The following is a 16,021-nucleotide window of genomic DNA, read 5'->3' as shown; positions in this document are numbered from 1 at the left end:
AGGCTCATTTGGAACTGTGACTAGTGAAGATATTCACAACAAATAGTAAGAAACACTGTGACAGGTGACCACAACTAGGATATAAAATGGTATAAATATTCAAAAAAAAGTGTCGATTCAGGTTTTAGTGTTTTAAATAATTAAAATATTTATGCTGGAATGTTTTTTGTTTTTTTTATTGTTTAACTTGTATTATTGGTACTGCCAGATGTGAGTTTCTGACGTGTAAAATGTATATTTGCACTTTAAAACGTGAGATATTGTGCACATGCAGTGAAAAATGTTAAAAATATGTCCCCTGATTCTCAAGTAACAATATAAAGCTGCTACCTTGCTGCTATTTTCTGTTAATATGGTGCGGTAGATTACTGTGAAAGGAATGCAGAAGCCAGAAATTTACTGTTAATGCAGTAAAATGTTTTACAGTGTACTGATATGTATATCAAACAACCTCCAGGTAGAGCGGTGGTAGTTCTGTAGGTTATTTTTTGTTGATTTTTGACTTTCAGTTTGGGAAATATCTGATTGATCTGACTATGTTCCTTTAAATAGTCGGTGGGAATTTAGTGCTGTCAATCAGACAGTTTTGGATCCTACTGACCAGGCAGGGAAGCCAAAACCAATCCGTTTCCATTCGAGTTGGTTCAGCAGCAGATGCAGATGTCTGTGCGGAAATGGAGAAGGCTGGAAAAGAGACTGATTTAGCTCTGACCTACGAATGGTTCACCCAGTTCAGACACTGGACATCTGATCTCCTCCACTGCTGCGGTGTTAACAGTCTGCGAAATGTGGCACCACACATGAAACTCTCCTGTTACCAAAACAGGCTCTATTTACATGACACGATGCATTTCATTTTCTATTCTTATTAGCCTGTTTCAGTGGTTTCAACTGAGTAACTGAGTAAATGTAATTAGTGTCTGTACTTTAGTATTTTTGGTGTATCTGTACTGAAGTTTCTCCGTTCTGGGCGTCTTTTTCCTTTCACTCCACTACATTTCAGAGTCTAATATCCGACTTTTTCCTCCTACATTTTGAGAAATCTGTCGTTCCTTTTGGTTTCTGTCTGTATAAAAACGTAACATGTCAAAACGAAAGAAGCGCAAAGCCAGAGCACCAATCAGGGCCCAGCGGTCACTTTGTTTAGAGCTGGTTTTGACCTGTTGGTCATACCGACCCAGTGCAGCACGCGGTTCAACGTCAGCGCAGCAGCGTAAAACTTTGGGAGAGTCTGTTCAACATAAATGATGAACTAACCTAACTTTGTGTAAATAGAGCTCAATATAGAAATATGTCCACATATGCAGTCGAGACTGACGCGGCTTTTTTCTGAATTTCTACAAACACCATTTCATTTTATAGTAAATGAGTTTGGGCTGGTTTATGTTTATGAACAGACGCCTACAGATCAACATAGTAAAGGAGCTCATCTGTGATCCTGAGTTTAAAGCCAGTTTTTATTCAACTTAAACTTGGAACTAAGTTGTAAATAAATCTGAAACTGAAACTTTGCTTGTGTGTAAAAAGTGATTTCAGAGCCACTCGGTTCTCCCTGATGGAAACTGTTTACCTTCAGTGTTTTGTGCTTCTGATCATTTTAATAGACGTCAGCGTCACTAATTAATGACGTTCTATTAAAAGACTGGTTTACCAAGAGAGACGCTGGAGGACTTTCACCTGAAATGAGTTCATGAAGCCAGTCTGGTTATAAAAATGATAACAGGACATCAGAGCCAGAATTCCTCTTTTAGTACTTTTACTTTATACTTAAGTACATTTGAAGGGAAATACTTTAGTACTTTTACTCAAGTGGAGGTCTAAAGGGAGGAACGTCTACTTTTACTGGAGGAATATTTATTACAAAAATATAATAAAAATGCTGGCTACGGATTTGCTAAGATTTTTTAACATGGCCCTGTTAGTGGTTGAGTTTGACACCCCTGAATTAAAGGATATTGTACCCTTAGACAGCTGCACAGGCTAGTTTAAGTGACTGCCATGAAACAAAAGAATTAAGTGCTGTTAAACAATCACCAATTTCTTCAAATCAATGCAAGCTGAAGGCAAGTTATTGTATGTCTTATGTCAATAAGCATTGTGTACCAGTATTTTTCCACACACCTGCTCAGAACTGTGGTATAGGCCCTGCCGTCCATCTTGCTGGCCAGAAAGAGAGCATGACCCCACAGGCCGCTCCGCATGGCCGACTCCAAGGCTTCCTACCAAGTGAAAGGCGGTTTGGGGAGAGAACAGTTAGTCCAAGAATCAGACTGTGCTTCTGCAGGCTGGCTTTACATGGTGAAACTTACATGCAACTTTACTTGCTTTAAAACCTGCACTGTGTAAAGGGCCCCACAACTCAGCTGCAACAGTTGCACTTGACTCAACTTTGTGGAAAAAGTTTAATGAAACAGCCAATCAAAATGCAGACCATGCCAAAGAATGGGGGTCCTCTCTGTGTGGAGTTTGCATGTTCTCCCCGTGTCTGCGTGGGTTTCCTCCGGGTTCTCCGGTTTCCTCCCACAGTCCAAAGACATGCAGTCAGGCCAAGTGGACATGCTGCATTGCCCCTGGGTGTGAGTGTGTGAGTGACTGTCTGTGTCTGTCTGTCTGCCCTGTGATGGACTGGCGGTCTCTCCAGGGTGCATCCTGCCTTCCGCCCATTGTTGGGATAGGCTCCAGCACCCCCCCACCCCGCGACCTTGAGGGAGAAGCGGCTATGAAAATGTGTGTCTGTGTGTGTGCGTCTCAGTTGAGCCACAACAAACAAACATCAGTTTCTCTGAGCTAATGTTTCTGTAACCAGCCGATTTAACTAGATACTTAGGCCTAACAACTGTTCAAATGGCTGCTTTGCCAATTACGTTCCTAATTTTACACAGAAAGCAGATACTTTTGAGAAGAACAGGGCAAAAGTTGCTCCTCAGGGTATCTAGGACATGATGAGAGAAGCAACAGGTCCCATAATGGCTACATAAACATTAGTTTTCAAAGGCTTAACAAGGTCCAGTTAAAAACAATCAAGACAATCAATTTCCTCAAGCGAAGGTCCAGAACATCATAATGTCTAACTTGCAATATGATTTCATGCCACATACTGTTTACTGAAGTAGCCGAGTGGGAATATCAACATCTTATACAGTGGACAACTGAATATCAGACCAACTAAAGATTTCAACAACATTTACTGTCAGTTTTCTCTTTTTAGATCACGTCATGTGGAATAACTTCCCTCTCTGACTCACTTTCTTCTCTGACTGCTGTTTCTCGCCTCGTGTGTGAGTCACTCAGTCCAGTCTCAGTGCTCATCGTAATGCACAGATCTGACTGGCTGAGCATGACATGTGATATTTACAGCGCATGTGATTGTTCTGTGAGTTTCCCGGGCCGCTAAACCAGCACCATAATGACTAGAAATCATACACCGATTAAAATAGGACCACCCGGTTGAAATAAAATAAGTATCCTTAGTTTATTAATCATAGGTCCAGGTCCACATAGGACAGCGCCTGGGTCTCGACTGGGACCGCGGTCCACCTATTAGTGACCTCTGATAGAGTTAAACAATAATAGAGAGATATATAGATAGAAGGTATATACAGATAAAGAGCAAGGTATGGCAACAACAGGAGAAATTACGCAAAGACAATAATAGAAATAATAATAGTGCAAATATGCAAATGTAAAATACATGTCGCAGATGATTTTATATAGGAGCTGCTAATTTGGGTGACTACTGGAGGGATGGGATGTGTTGTGTCCAACTTTGCGTCTGAGTTGCGCAATGTAACTGTCAAGTAGCACAGGAAACTAATTGCATGAAAGTTTCACGTCATAAAGCCCAGCTAGCATTCACTCAGTCTGAGTTAAGTATTTAAAGGAATATCAGCAAAAATACATCGGACGTCCAAGTTCCCGTATTAACTTTGGCTACACGGCTAATGTGTCTACATTGTTAGAAAAGTTTATAACATCTCGACACTGTATGACGTTCTGTTATCTACAAAAACAGACATCGGTATGGACAAATATCAGGCCTCAAGATGGCAGTTATTACTGCTTTTAGCTCCACTACTATGTACTTTCACCTATTTCTACAGATAACAGTTCATCATACAGTGTCTGAAACCACATAAGCAAGTCAATTTGAGCTCACTTAGCAAATAAATGCAGTTTAATGCAAGTGTGTGGTGACCTAGACATGCATGTGACACCGTGCCTATTGGTGGACTATCAGTTTCATTTAGTTGCATTAGCCTCATAGCTCCAAACTTCAGTGATTCTATAACAGGCAGCCCATACATGATAAAGACAAGAGAGATACAAATATTCAGAGAATAATGAATAATAAAAGATTTTAACAGCAATAAAACAGCAACAAGAAAGTGATGAGAAGAATCACACAACTAATAGAAAGGCAGAGATAGATGATGCAGAGAGAGCGACAGGACAGAGACAGATACGGTACAGAGAGAGAGAGACAGGACAGAGAGAGATACGGTAGAGAGAGAGACAGGACAGAGAGAGAGACAGTACAGAGAGAGACAGGACAGAGAGAGAGAGAGAGAGAGAGAGAGAGAGAGAGATGGTACAGAGAGAGAGAGACAGGACAGAGAGATGATGCAGAGAGAGAGAGAGACGGTACAGAGGGAGACGGTACAGAGAGAGACGGTACAGAGAGAGAGAGACGGTACAGACAGAGACGGTACAGAGAGAGAGAGACAGGACAAAGAGAGACGGAACAGAGAGAGAGACAGTACAGACAGAGATGGTACAGACAGAGAGAGACGGTACAGAGAGAGACGGTACAGACAGAGACGGTACAGACAGAGACGGTACAGAGAGAGAGAGACAGGACAAAGAGAGACGGAACAGAGAGAGAGACGGTACAGACAGAGATGGTACAGACAGAGAGACGGTACAGACAGAGATGGTACAGACAGAGAGAGACGGCACAGAGAGAGATGGTACAGAGAGAGAGACGGTACAGACAGAGATGGTACAGACAGAGAGACAGTACAGAGAGAGATGGTACAGAGAGAGAGACGGTACAGACAGAGATGGTACAGACAGAGATGGTACAGAGAGCGAGACAGTACAGAGAGAGATGGTACAGAGAGAGAGACGGTACAGACAGAGATGGTACAGAGAGAGATGGTACAGAGAGAGAGACGGTACAGACAGAGATGGTACAGACAGAGATGGTACAGAGAGCGAGACAGTACAGAGAGAGATGGTACAGAGAGAGAGACGGTACAGACAGAGATGGTACAGACAGAGATGGTACAGAGAGCGAGACAGGACAGAGAGAGACGGTACAGACAGAGATGGTACAGACAGAGATGGTACAGAGAGAGACAGTACACAGAGAGAGACGGTACAGACAGAGCAGTCACCTTTTTCCTGCCAGCCAGCAGGAGTTTGGTGTAGTTCTGAAGGTTTTGTTCAGAGGTCTGCTCCTCAGTGAGGGGGTTTCCCGTCAGCAGGTCTGAATTGTTCAGGTTTGCCATTTCTGGACTCGGAGTTTCGCTCAGATCAATCAGGCTCCCAATGTCTGACCGCTCACTGTCCCCTTCACACACTCCACGTGAAGACTGGCTGCCCCGCACCAGCAGCTCAGCAATGTCCGAACCCACGATTCTCTGTGCAACAAACACAAAAACACACACGTATTTGTTTTCATTCTTTGTCAGGATGTCAGGATTGTAAGTAACTTGTAAGTATTGATGTGTAACAAGAATTTTCTAAATCTAACTGTAATCATAACATCAAATAGCCAAAAAACACTTTTCACTTTTCAGAAATGAAACATGGAGCTTTTCTAAAAAGCAGTTTCTCCTGTCAGGACCATTTTTGCTACTCCTGACAGAGTTAGATTGCCGGTAGTGTTTTCCATCAGGACATTTAATCAAACAAACACATCACAGTGTCTAAATTGGATTTGCATGCACGTGTGTAGAATCCAGATATGGAGAGTCATAAAGCTGCACGGTTGCTTTCTTCCCTGTATTGAACAGAACCAGAAAGTATTTGAGCAATTCTACTTTATCACTAATTTTTATAGATTATACATTATTTGAATGATCTGTGCCTTACTTGAATACTTCTACCTGGTTACATTTCCAGGGGAAACACTTACATTTAACTTCTTTCATTTCCATTTAGACCTTCAAAATACTCCACAAACCAGGGAGATTTCTCTTTTTCTCTTGCCAGTCACATTCCTGTGCATTTAAACTGTGTTACTTAGAACATATGACTGTAAAATTAAACTGCCTACAACTAACGTCATATGTCTGTGTGAGGAGCAGTATCGCTGATACACTATAGTGCCAAAAGTATTCACTCACCCATCCAAATTCAGGTGTTTCCAGATGTGCTCAATATCAGACATGCTGATCATTTCCAACACCACTCATTATAAACCATCTGTGAAGTCTTCTGTAGATGGAAAGATAGATACACTATACTGCCAAAAGTATTTACTCACCCATCCAAATCACTGAATTCAGGTGTTCCAGTCACTTCCATGGCCACAGGTGTATAAAGCCGAGCCCCTAGGCCTGCAGACTGCTTCTACAGACATTAGTGAAAGAATGGGTCGCTCTCAGGAGCTCAGTGAATTCCAGCGTGGTGCCGTGATCGGACGCCACCTGTGCAGCAAGTCCAGTCGTGAAATTTCCTCACTACTAAATATTCCACAGTCAACTGTCAGTGGGATTCTAACAAAGTGGAAGCGATTGGGAACAACAGCAACTCAGCCACGAAGTGGTCAGCCACGTAAAATGACAGAGCGGGGTCAGCGGATGCTGAGGGGCATAGTGCACAGAGGTCACCGACTTTCTGCAGAGTCAATCACTACAGACCTCCAAACTTCATGTGGCCTTCAGATCAGCTCAAGAACAGCGTAGAGAGCTTCATGGAATGGGTTTCCATGGCCGAGCAGCTGCATCCAAGCCTTACATCACCAAGCGCAATGCAAAGCGTGGAATGCAGTGGTGTAAAGCGCCGCCACTGGACTCTAGAGCAGTGGAGACGTGTTCTCTGGAGTGACCAATCACGCTTCTCTGTCTGGGAATCCGATGTCTGGGTTTGGCGGTTGCCAGGAGACGGTACTTGTCTGACTGCATTGTGCCGAGTGTAAAGTTTGGTGGAGGGGGGATCATGGTGTGGGGTTGTTTTTCAGGAGTTGGTCTCGGCCCCTTAGTTCCAGTGAAAGGAACTCTTAAAGCTTCAGCACCAAGAGATTTTGGACAATTTCACACTCCCAACTTTGTGGGAACAGTCTGGGGACGGCCCCTTCCTGTTCCAACATGACCAGTGCACAAAGCAAGTCCATAAAGACGTGGATGAGCCAGTTTGGCGTGGAAGAACTTGACTGGCCTGCACAGAGTCCTGACCTCAACCCCATAGAACACCTTTGGGATGAATTAGAGTGGAGACTGTGAGCCAGGCCTTCTCGTCCAACATCAGTGTCTGACCTCACAAATGCGCTTCTGGAAGAACGGTCAAAAATTCCCATAAACACTCCTAACCCTTGTGGAAAGCCTTCCCAGAAGAGCTGAAGCTGTTATAGCTGCAAAGGGTGGGCCGACATCATATTAAACCCTATGGATTAAGAATGGGATGTCACTCAAGTTCATATGCGTGTGAAGCCAGACGACCGAATACTTTTGGCAATACAGAGTATTTCATCGCAGGACTTTTTTTTAACTTTCACTTAAGTATACATAATTGAGTAGGAATTCAGTAGAAAAGTACTCATACTTTTATTTTAGTACAGTTTCTCTGTACTTTTTACACTTTTGTGCCCACCTGTTCAGAAAACGGTACTTTACTCATATATTTGGAATAAAGGAGTTTGATGTACTACTGATGTAACTCTCCAGAAAATACAGTCAAACCGCAAAAACAAACTGCTTTTAATTCATTCTGGTTGCGATGCATACAAAAGGTAAGAAAACATGCATCTCAATTTTTTTTTCTGTTTTTGGTTAAAAAAAACTTGTAAATTGACAGAAAAAAGCTAAAAATGCATAGGATGGCTCCTCTATTGACACTGTCTGATCCCCCCTAAGCACTTACCCCATTCTGTCTGCACAGTAATACCAGCAGATGCCACAGGAGGGCAGCAGTGGAAGCATCAGACAGCGCGCTGTCCTTCAGACAAGCATCAGCCATCTGCAGGGCGAAGTTAATGACATCTACCTTATGCAAATCCTCCCTTAATGAAAGAATAAAAACTGAGATGAGGCGAAGACAAACATCCGGAAACCAGAAAAACAGACACACCCAGAGCAGAAGTACTTTGATATACTCTTGAATTTGAAGGTTTTACAGTAGATAATAAAACTAGGACTTAAAGAACAGCCCTCTAACCCGGTAACTTGTCTCACCTCGCCAGCGGCCCAGGAAAGTCTCTCATATCATGCTGTTCACGTGTGTCACTCAGAATAACCTGTTCACATGGATGAGTACAATTAATCACGTCTCACACTCAACACTACTTTCCACACAAATGAAAAACAGTAGATGTGTCACTGACTACATTCACAAAAATCTACTGAAATATGACAGATTTCTTCACATCAATTTCCCAAAGAAATGAGAGCAAAAACAATCTTCCCTCACTTCTGCTCAGCCAGATTACTCACAGACGAGCATTAGCAGAGAACTCAGGGTTGTACGGTACCTCCAGACTGTGAAGCTCCACCTGAGCAGGTTCACCATGAGAGGGCAGGGCTGGACTGACCCTGACCAGCTGCCCCGCAGGCCCGAAACTCACAGCCACGTGAGGAACACAAAACTTCAGCGGGGCAAAAGCTTTAGTCTCGACCTCAGGTTCTAAAGAGAAGAGAGTGCGCAAATATCAAACTGAGAAAAGATGGATAGACGGATAAATAGATGCTATACTACTATAATATATAATACAACCCCAATTCCAAAAACGTTGGGACGCTGTGTAAATTGCAGTGGTGGACAGTAACTGAGTATCTGAGTAAATGTAATGAGTTTCTGTACTTTAGTATTTTTGGTGTATCTGTACTGAAGTTTCTCCGTTCTGGGCGACTTTCTCCTTTCACTCCACTACATTTCAGAGTCTAATATCCGACTTTTTCCTCCTACATTTTGAGAAATCTGTCGTTCCTTTTGGTTTCTGTGTGTATAAAAACGTAACATGTCAAAACGAAAGAAGCGCAAAGCCAGAGCACCAATCAGGGCCCAGCGGTCACTTTGTTTAGAGCTGGTTTTGACCTGTTGGTCATACCGACCCAGTGCAGCACGTGGTTCAACGTCAGCGCAGCAGCGTAAAACTTTGGGAGAGTCTGTTCAACATAAATGATGAACTAACCTAACTTTGTGTAAATAGAGCTCAATATAGAAATATGTCCACATATGCAGTCGAGACTGACGCGGCTTTTTCTGAATTTCTACAAACACCATTTCATTTTATAGTAAATGAGTTTGGGCTGGTTTATGTTTATGAACAGACGCCTACAGATCAACATAGTAAAGGAGCTCATCTGTGATCCTGAGTTTAAAGCCAGTTTTTATTCAACATAAACTTGGAACTAAGTTGTAAATAAATCTGAAACTGAAACTTTGCTTGTGTGTAAAAAGTGATTTCAGAGCCACTCGGTTCTCCCTGATGGAAACTGTTTACCTTCAGTGTTTTGTGCTTCTGATCATTTTAATAGACGTCAGCGTCACTAATTAATGACGTTCTATTAAAAGACTGGTTTACCAAGAGAGACGCTGGAGGACTTTCACCTGAAATGAGTTCATGAAGCCAGTCTGGTTATAAAAATGATAACAGGACATCAGAGCCAGAATTACTCTTTTAGTACTTTTACTTTATACTTAAGTACATTTGAAGGGAAATACTTTAGTACTTTCACTCAAGTGGAGGTCTAAAGGGAGGAACTTCTACTTTTACTGGAGTAATATTTTACCTTGGGGGTCTCGACTTTAACTCGAGTACATGGTTTGTGTACTTCATCCACCGCTGTCTAGCTGTGATAACCAGGTGAGTAAGAATATTCTGTCAATGCACAGAGGCAGCTGAGGGTGTGTTTGCTGTGTTGTGCTCTACCTGAGAGAGGTGGAGGTGCAGCGTCTGACTGCTCCACTCCATTCATGTACTGACTGAGTTCGTAGCTGCTGGACGAAAGGCCGGAGGTTTTGGAACTGGCCAGAGCTCCAGGTTCACACGTCTGGAGGGGAAAAGCAGGATACGAGCAGAAATGCAGGGAGCTTTGGGTTGACTTACCAGACACTGCATGAACAATTAAACACACCCATGCTAGCATCCACTGACCATTTAAATGGAGATGATAAGTGCACTCTCAGGAATAAAGGTACTTAACTGGGTCACTGGGTCAGTCCCCCTCTTGTCACTGGGGTTGGCTGTTCTGTTTTAAAACATTCGGTTATGAAAAGGAACAAATACCAACTTTTCACCTGGAGAACCTGATTTAAGCTCCACAATCAGACCTTAGAACCACTGCTGGAGCTTTGAGGGAACATTTACATTGAGTGTGTTTACATGCACTTAATAATCTGATAACTGCAGAGAATCAGATTTTGTCAGTTATCCGATCAACACGTTTACATGTGGACACAGTGTTTAAAAACTCCAGCAGCACTGCTGTGTCTGATCCACTCAAACCAGCACAACACACACTAACACACCACCACTACATCAGTGTTACTGCAGTGCTGAGAATGACCCATCACCCAAATAGTACCTGCTTTGTGAGGGTCCATGGGGGTCCTGACCACTGAAGAACAGGGTAACAGAGTATCAGAGAAACAGATGGACTACAGTCTGTAACTGTAGAACTACAGAGAGCAGCTATACAGTAAGTGGAGCTGATAAAATGGACAATGAGGGTAGAAACAAGGAGGTGGTCATGATGTTATGCCTGATCAGTGCTTATGGGTTTATTGGATGTTTCTTACTTTTGGAGGCCGTGTGTTATAACTAACCCCCTCCTGTACTTTAGCCTGACAAGCTCAGTCATTTGACTGTTTGCTTTAAAATGGTGCTTTATTACAGCGACAATAAGAGCGATTAAAATAATACAGGAGTGAAAAAGCTACTTTCACTGTACATAAATAGTGAGATTCCCATTGTATCTGCTCAATATCTGTGAATAAATGAGACACAGGAACAAGACCAAGAGCATGTTCTACTCAAACCTGTTCTCCTACACAAAAAAAAAATCCACGTTGTATTTCATGCTGTGTTCCTCTCACTCTTATAGCAGCAGGAGCTTCACACCATTAGAAATGAAGGTTCTGTTCAGGTACAAACAGTGTACATGTTCCCTCAAAGGTTCTACAGTGGTTTAAAGGTCTGAATGTGAAGCTTAACCCAGTTTCTCCAGGTGAAAAGTTGGTTTGTTCCTTTTCATAACCCGAATGTTTTAAAACAGAGCAGTAGAGTAAAAGCCTGGAGGCGAGGCGGGGCGTGTGGAGTCAGTCCAGCTTAGAACAGGTTATTTCTGTGGATTATGGTTCAGTTATGTTCCCTCACTAACGGTACCAAGATGTACCATTGAGGGTTCCACTCCAGTGACACGAGTACCTTTATTTCTGAGAGTGCACATTCATGCAAGAAGGCATCCCTAAGCAGAACCCTGTGCTGTAAAAGGAAAGGCAGCAAACCTCTCCAGCTCCATTTCCATTCTCCATGCTTTTCCTGCGCTCCATCCCAGAAACACCACCGTCATACGGGACACTGTGTCTTCTGTGGCCGTACCTGAGAGTCACGTTAGAAATGTTGGTAACACTTTACTATAGGGTGCTGTTCATAAGGCTACATGACACCTACATAAGGTTGTCATTACAACTGACATAACCCTACATAACTGTTTATAAATGCTTATTAGAACAGGCGTCATCTGTCATAAAGGCTACTTTAGCTGACTTTTGTCAAAACTGGCTAATGTAACCTATATAGTGAATGATGCTTATTGGAACAAGAGAGAAAATAGAGAGAAAAAGAGGCTGTGTGGATAAATGAAAGATTGACTGACCCTTGCTGGTCTGGATATGTGGCTCCTGTCCATTCCTGCTCTGCCCCCCTGCCTTGATACACCTCTGACCGCCAGCCATCCTGCGCTGGCCATCCACCAGCCTCTGAGGTGACTCAACAAGGCAGCAACATTAACATCAGCCAGAGTGAAGAGTGAATTCAGTAGGAATTGTGGTGTTTAACCACTGAACTCTGCACTGCGGTGGGCGATATGTCAATGTGTTATCACAGTACATTACATCATGATATGTTTCCTGAGCATGCCGCAGGTTTCGGAAATATAGCAATATGCCTCTAAAGACTGAACAAATGCTTCGAAAAATTAGATTAAGACTAATTATATTCAGCCCCTAAACACAGCGAGTGGTATCACACTGGCAATTTAAACTGCAAACACTTAAAAATGAGAGGTCTACTCAACTGAAAATGATATGGTTATTGATTACATTGCTTTTCTTGGGTTGACTGAAGTTCACACAAGTTCACGATTTTGAATCTCAGTTTGGTAAATAAAATAAACTTCTTTTTTTAAATACTCAGCTTCTCCAATAGCCAGGGCAGTTTCCATCACAAAATCCTGCTAGACATTTTTCCTCTTGGGTACCCACACATCGCTGGGGCTCAAACTCACAACCGCCTGTTGGGGTGACGGCTTAGTCCACTGCACCACTCAGTGGTAATTCATCCCAACATCGGGAGGTTGTGAGTTTGTCACAACAGAACATAGAACACATGTCAGAAAATGAGACATTTTACCATTTTATGAAAATGATTAACTCATTTTAATGATTAACTCGCTTTATTATAGCTATCAGCTATGCGCTCAGCTGCTGATGCATAATCTGGGCCAGGCACATACACCAGAATGAATATAATCTGCCTAAATTCACGAGGGAGATAATGTGGTTGAAACGAAACAGTCATGATCTCGTAGTGAGTAGAACAGTCAGTTTCACGTACCGTGCCCAATTGGTATTAATGAACATTGGATAGAGTGATTGTTGGGAGAGGGAAGCGACTGCCTCTCCTTTTAAGTTGGTTCGGTATTCCCCCTCTGGATCCCTGTTTCTTTCTTTTCCTTTTAAAACCATCAGTTCCTTGAGCAAAACAAACAATTTCGGGATAATTAGTGAGGAATTCTGGTGCAGTTTTATTCATCTGCTGGAGACCTAGCAGATATTCCCGGGTGTAGGTTCCCGGGTCGCATAAAACCAACAAACACATCAAACAAACTAGCCAGATGCCTAGAGCCAACACTTTACGCATGCGCCCCGTTGCAACTTACGCTTTCAGGAACTTTCCATGCTTTTGTTGACCTTGTCCCGACTTTCTTGAGATGCGCTGCAGCCATCAAGTTTTGAATGAGTTAATGTTTTTCATGAAATTGAAAAATGTCTCACTTTACACATTTGATGTGTGTTCTATTGTGAATAAAATATGAGTCTATTGGATTTACAAATTCTTTTTTTTGTTTTTATTTACATTTATTTACATTTTACACAGTCACCGCACCCCGTGGCACTCCCGATCCCGTGGCCGCACCCCGCGGCATTCCCGTTCCCGTGGCCGCACCCCGCGGCACTCCAGCCGCCAGTCACCGCACCCCGCGGCACTCCCGCCCCGTGGCCGCACCCCGCGGCACTCCCAATCCCGTGGCCGCACCCCGCGGCACTCCGGCCGCCAGTCGCCGCACCCCGCGGCACTCCTGCCCCCGTGGCCGCACCCCGAGATGTTATGGTGAAATAGCAGCACAGTTAGAACGCCTCTCAACCAGTCCTCAATCAGCTCGCGTGGCTGGAACTAACTGTTATATAATACTGTTATATAATACTGCCATATTACTCCGAAAAAACTGCAAAATAATGTAAATACCTGGATATCCATATTGTCCTCTGTAATAGCCATGATCATAATAGCCATAGTGGTCCCTGTAGTCCCAATAGCTCTGGGGAGGATAGTCATATGCCTGTCTAAATAGATTAGACCAGTCAGATTCATATTCATTCTGTTCTTTGATTTTTCAATATTTGTACATGTTAAACTCCATAATAAAGTACATTTGAGCCTAAGGGTGTACACAGCATAGCATAGCATAAACTCAAACTGACCACCGATGAAGGATACAGGAGATAGCAGTTTCTTATAAAGTGGCCAGTGAGTGTCCGTTCCCATACTTACCTAGAGAGTGGACGAGCACGGTTTGGTCCATAGCTCTGGTTTGACTGCGAGGCACTGCTGTAGCCAGGCATAAACTCTGGTCTTGGGGGAGGACTGGTCAAATACTGCCTGTATCGAGGGTCTGGAGAGTACCACTGTCTCTCTCTCTCTCTTTCTCTGGGGTCTGGGGAAGGGTAGTGCCCTTGTCCAGGGTGCTGTGGTCTATAATAGTCGTCTCTGTCTCTGTGGCGTGGCGGCTGGGCTGAGGGGTGGTACTGAGGGCCAGGTCCATACCAACCATGCCCTCTGGACTCCATTGGATTAGTGCTGAAGGAGGCTGCTCACACCAGAGGTGCACACTTCTATATGAACAGATGAGAGACGTATGTAAGAGATATTTTACATATACATTACATTTTATTTTACTTCATATGTGCAAGAGACTTTGAACCGCATTCATTTTCTGTTTGTATAGTTTACTGTAGTGCTGGGGTCACCAATAGGCAGGCCACGGTACGAGCCCGGACCCAGACTCTGTCCTATGCAGACCTGGACCTATAACCGATAAACTACAGAGAATTATTTCATTTTAACAGAGTGGTTCTATTTTAATCGGCATAAATTTTCTAGTCATTAAAGTACTGGTATAGCAGCCAGGGACTCACAGACCAATCGCATGCATTGTAAATATCACACGTGACGCTACTCGGCCAATCAGATCTGTGCGTTATGATGTACAATGAGCTCTGAGACCTGAGTGAGTGATGCACACTCAGGCGAGGGACGAGGAGAGAAACAGCAGTCAGAGAAGAAAGTGAGAGGGACGTTATTTCTAAAAAGAGAAAACTGACAGTAAATGTTGGTGAAATCTGACTGAACTGGACTTTATTTGATCTGATATTCAGTTGTTGACCATATGAGATGTTGATATTCCTACTCGGCTACTTCAGTAAACTGATTAATTACGCAAATTAGACATTATGATGTTCTGGACCTTCGCTTGAACAGGCCTCTGTTGTAGGGCCTTCTCACGAAGGATGGACAGAAACACCTGTGGATCAGAAGATAGAGAGGAGCTTGATTTCCTCCTCTCTCTTTCAAAGAGTGCTGTTTATCTGGATTCTCAGCTCTGGTGGTCTGCCTGTGGTTGTTGCTGTTGTTGTTACATTGTTGTCCCATTTTCTTTAAAGCTTTTGAAGACAGTTATTTTTTCATTTACTTTACTTTTCCTCATGCAAGTGGAATATCTTATCAAATCTTCTGAGTTATGAATATCTTGTGCATAATAGCCAGTTTAGCTGGCACTAATTTGGGAAGCAATTTTTGGGATGATGAATGAAGCTGTATAGTAGCAGTAGAATAGTATAGTGATTGTTATAGATTATAGTGGTTGGTTAGTGTAGTGGTTAACACTTCTGCCTTCTACACTGTAGACTGGGGTTCAATCCCCACCAGGGTAAAACACCCTACACTGTACCAATAAGAGTCAAGGGCAAGACTCCTAACACTACCCTTTGCCTCCCTGTGTAAAATGATCAAATTGTAAGTCGCTCTGGATAAGAGCGCAAGCCAAGGGCTGTAATAATCAGCCTTAGGATGTAATAAGTATTTTAATGGGGTTAAATTCCACCACCAGCAGACCTGATTTAACACAATGAATAAGCCCTCATACCATCCTCATGGAGTCGGTTTCTAACCGTTTGTGCAGACACATGCACATCTGTGGCCTGCTGGAGGTCATTTTGCAGGGCTCTGGCAGCTCCTCCTGTTCCTCCTTGCACAAAGGCGGAGGTAGAGGTCCTGCTGCTGGGTTGTTGCCCTCCT

The 16,021-nt window shown here is 43.2% G+C and overlaps 1 protein-coding gene across 3 annotated transcripts in view; it reads right to left on the bottom strand.

The window, feature by feature from the left end:
• The window catches only part of sec16b (SEC16 homolog B, endoplasmic reticulum export factor), a 44,882-nt gene that overhangs the window by 26,124 nt on the left and 2,737 nt on the right, over positions 1–16,021 (bottom strand). For 2 of the 3 annotated variants that reach the window (XM_017714956.2, XM_017714955.2), the window contains exons 2-11: positions 14,219–14,559; positions 13,913–14,010; positions 12,042–12,153; positions 11,671–11,764; positions 10,094–10,214; positions 8,693–8,844; positions 8,397–8,458; positions 8,086–8,224; positions 5,397–5,642; positions 2,122–2,219 (exon numbers count right to left, since the gene is read on the bottom strand). In XM_017714956.2, coding sequence (XP_017570445.2) covers positions 2,122–2,219; positions 5,397–5,642; positions 8,086–8,224; positions 8,397–8,458; positions 8,693–8,844; positions 10,094–10,214; positions 11,671–11,764; positions 12,042–12,153; positions 13,913–14,010; positions 14,219–14,514 — 1,418 coding nt within the window. In that variant the 5' untranslated portion in view covers positions 14,515–14,559. The remainder of the gene's footprint in view (positions 1–2,121; positions 2,220–5,396; positions 5,643–8,085; positions 8,225–8,396; positions 8,459–8,692; positions 8,845–10,093; positions 10,215–11,670; positions 11,765–12,041; positions 12,154–13,912; positions 14,011–14,218; positions 14,560–16,021) is intronic. The other variant, XM_017714957.2, reaches the window with a different exon arrangement.

This window comes from Pygocentrus nattereri, chromosome 30 (assembly GCF_015220715.1).
Source record: "Pygocentrus nattereri isolate fPygNat1 chromosome 30, fPygNat1.pri, whole genome shotgun sequence".
Taxonomy (NCBI): domain Eukaryota; kingdom Metazoa; phylum Chordata; class Actinopteri; order Characiformes; family Serrasalmidae; genus Pygocentrus; species Pygocentrus nattereri.
The sequence above is the reverse complement of the archived record's forward strand: the minus strand, read 5'-3'. Positions and strand labels throughout refer to the sequence as shown.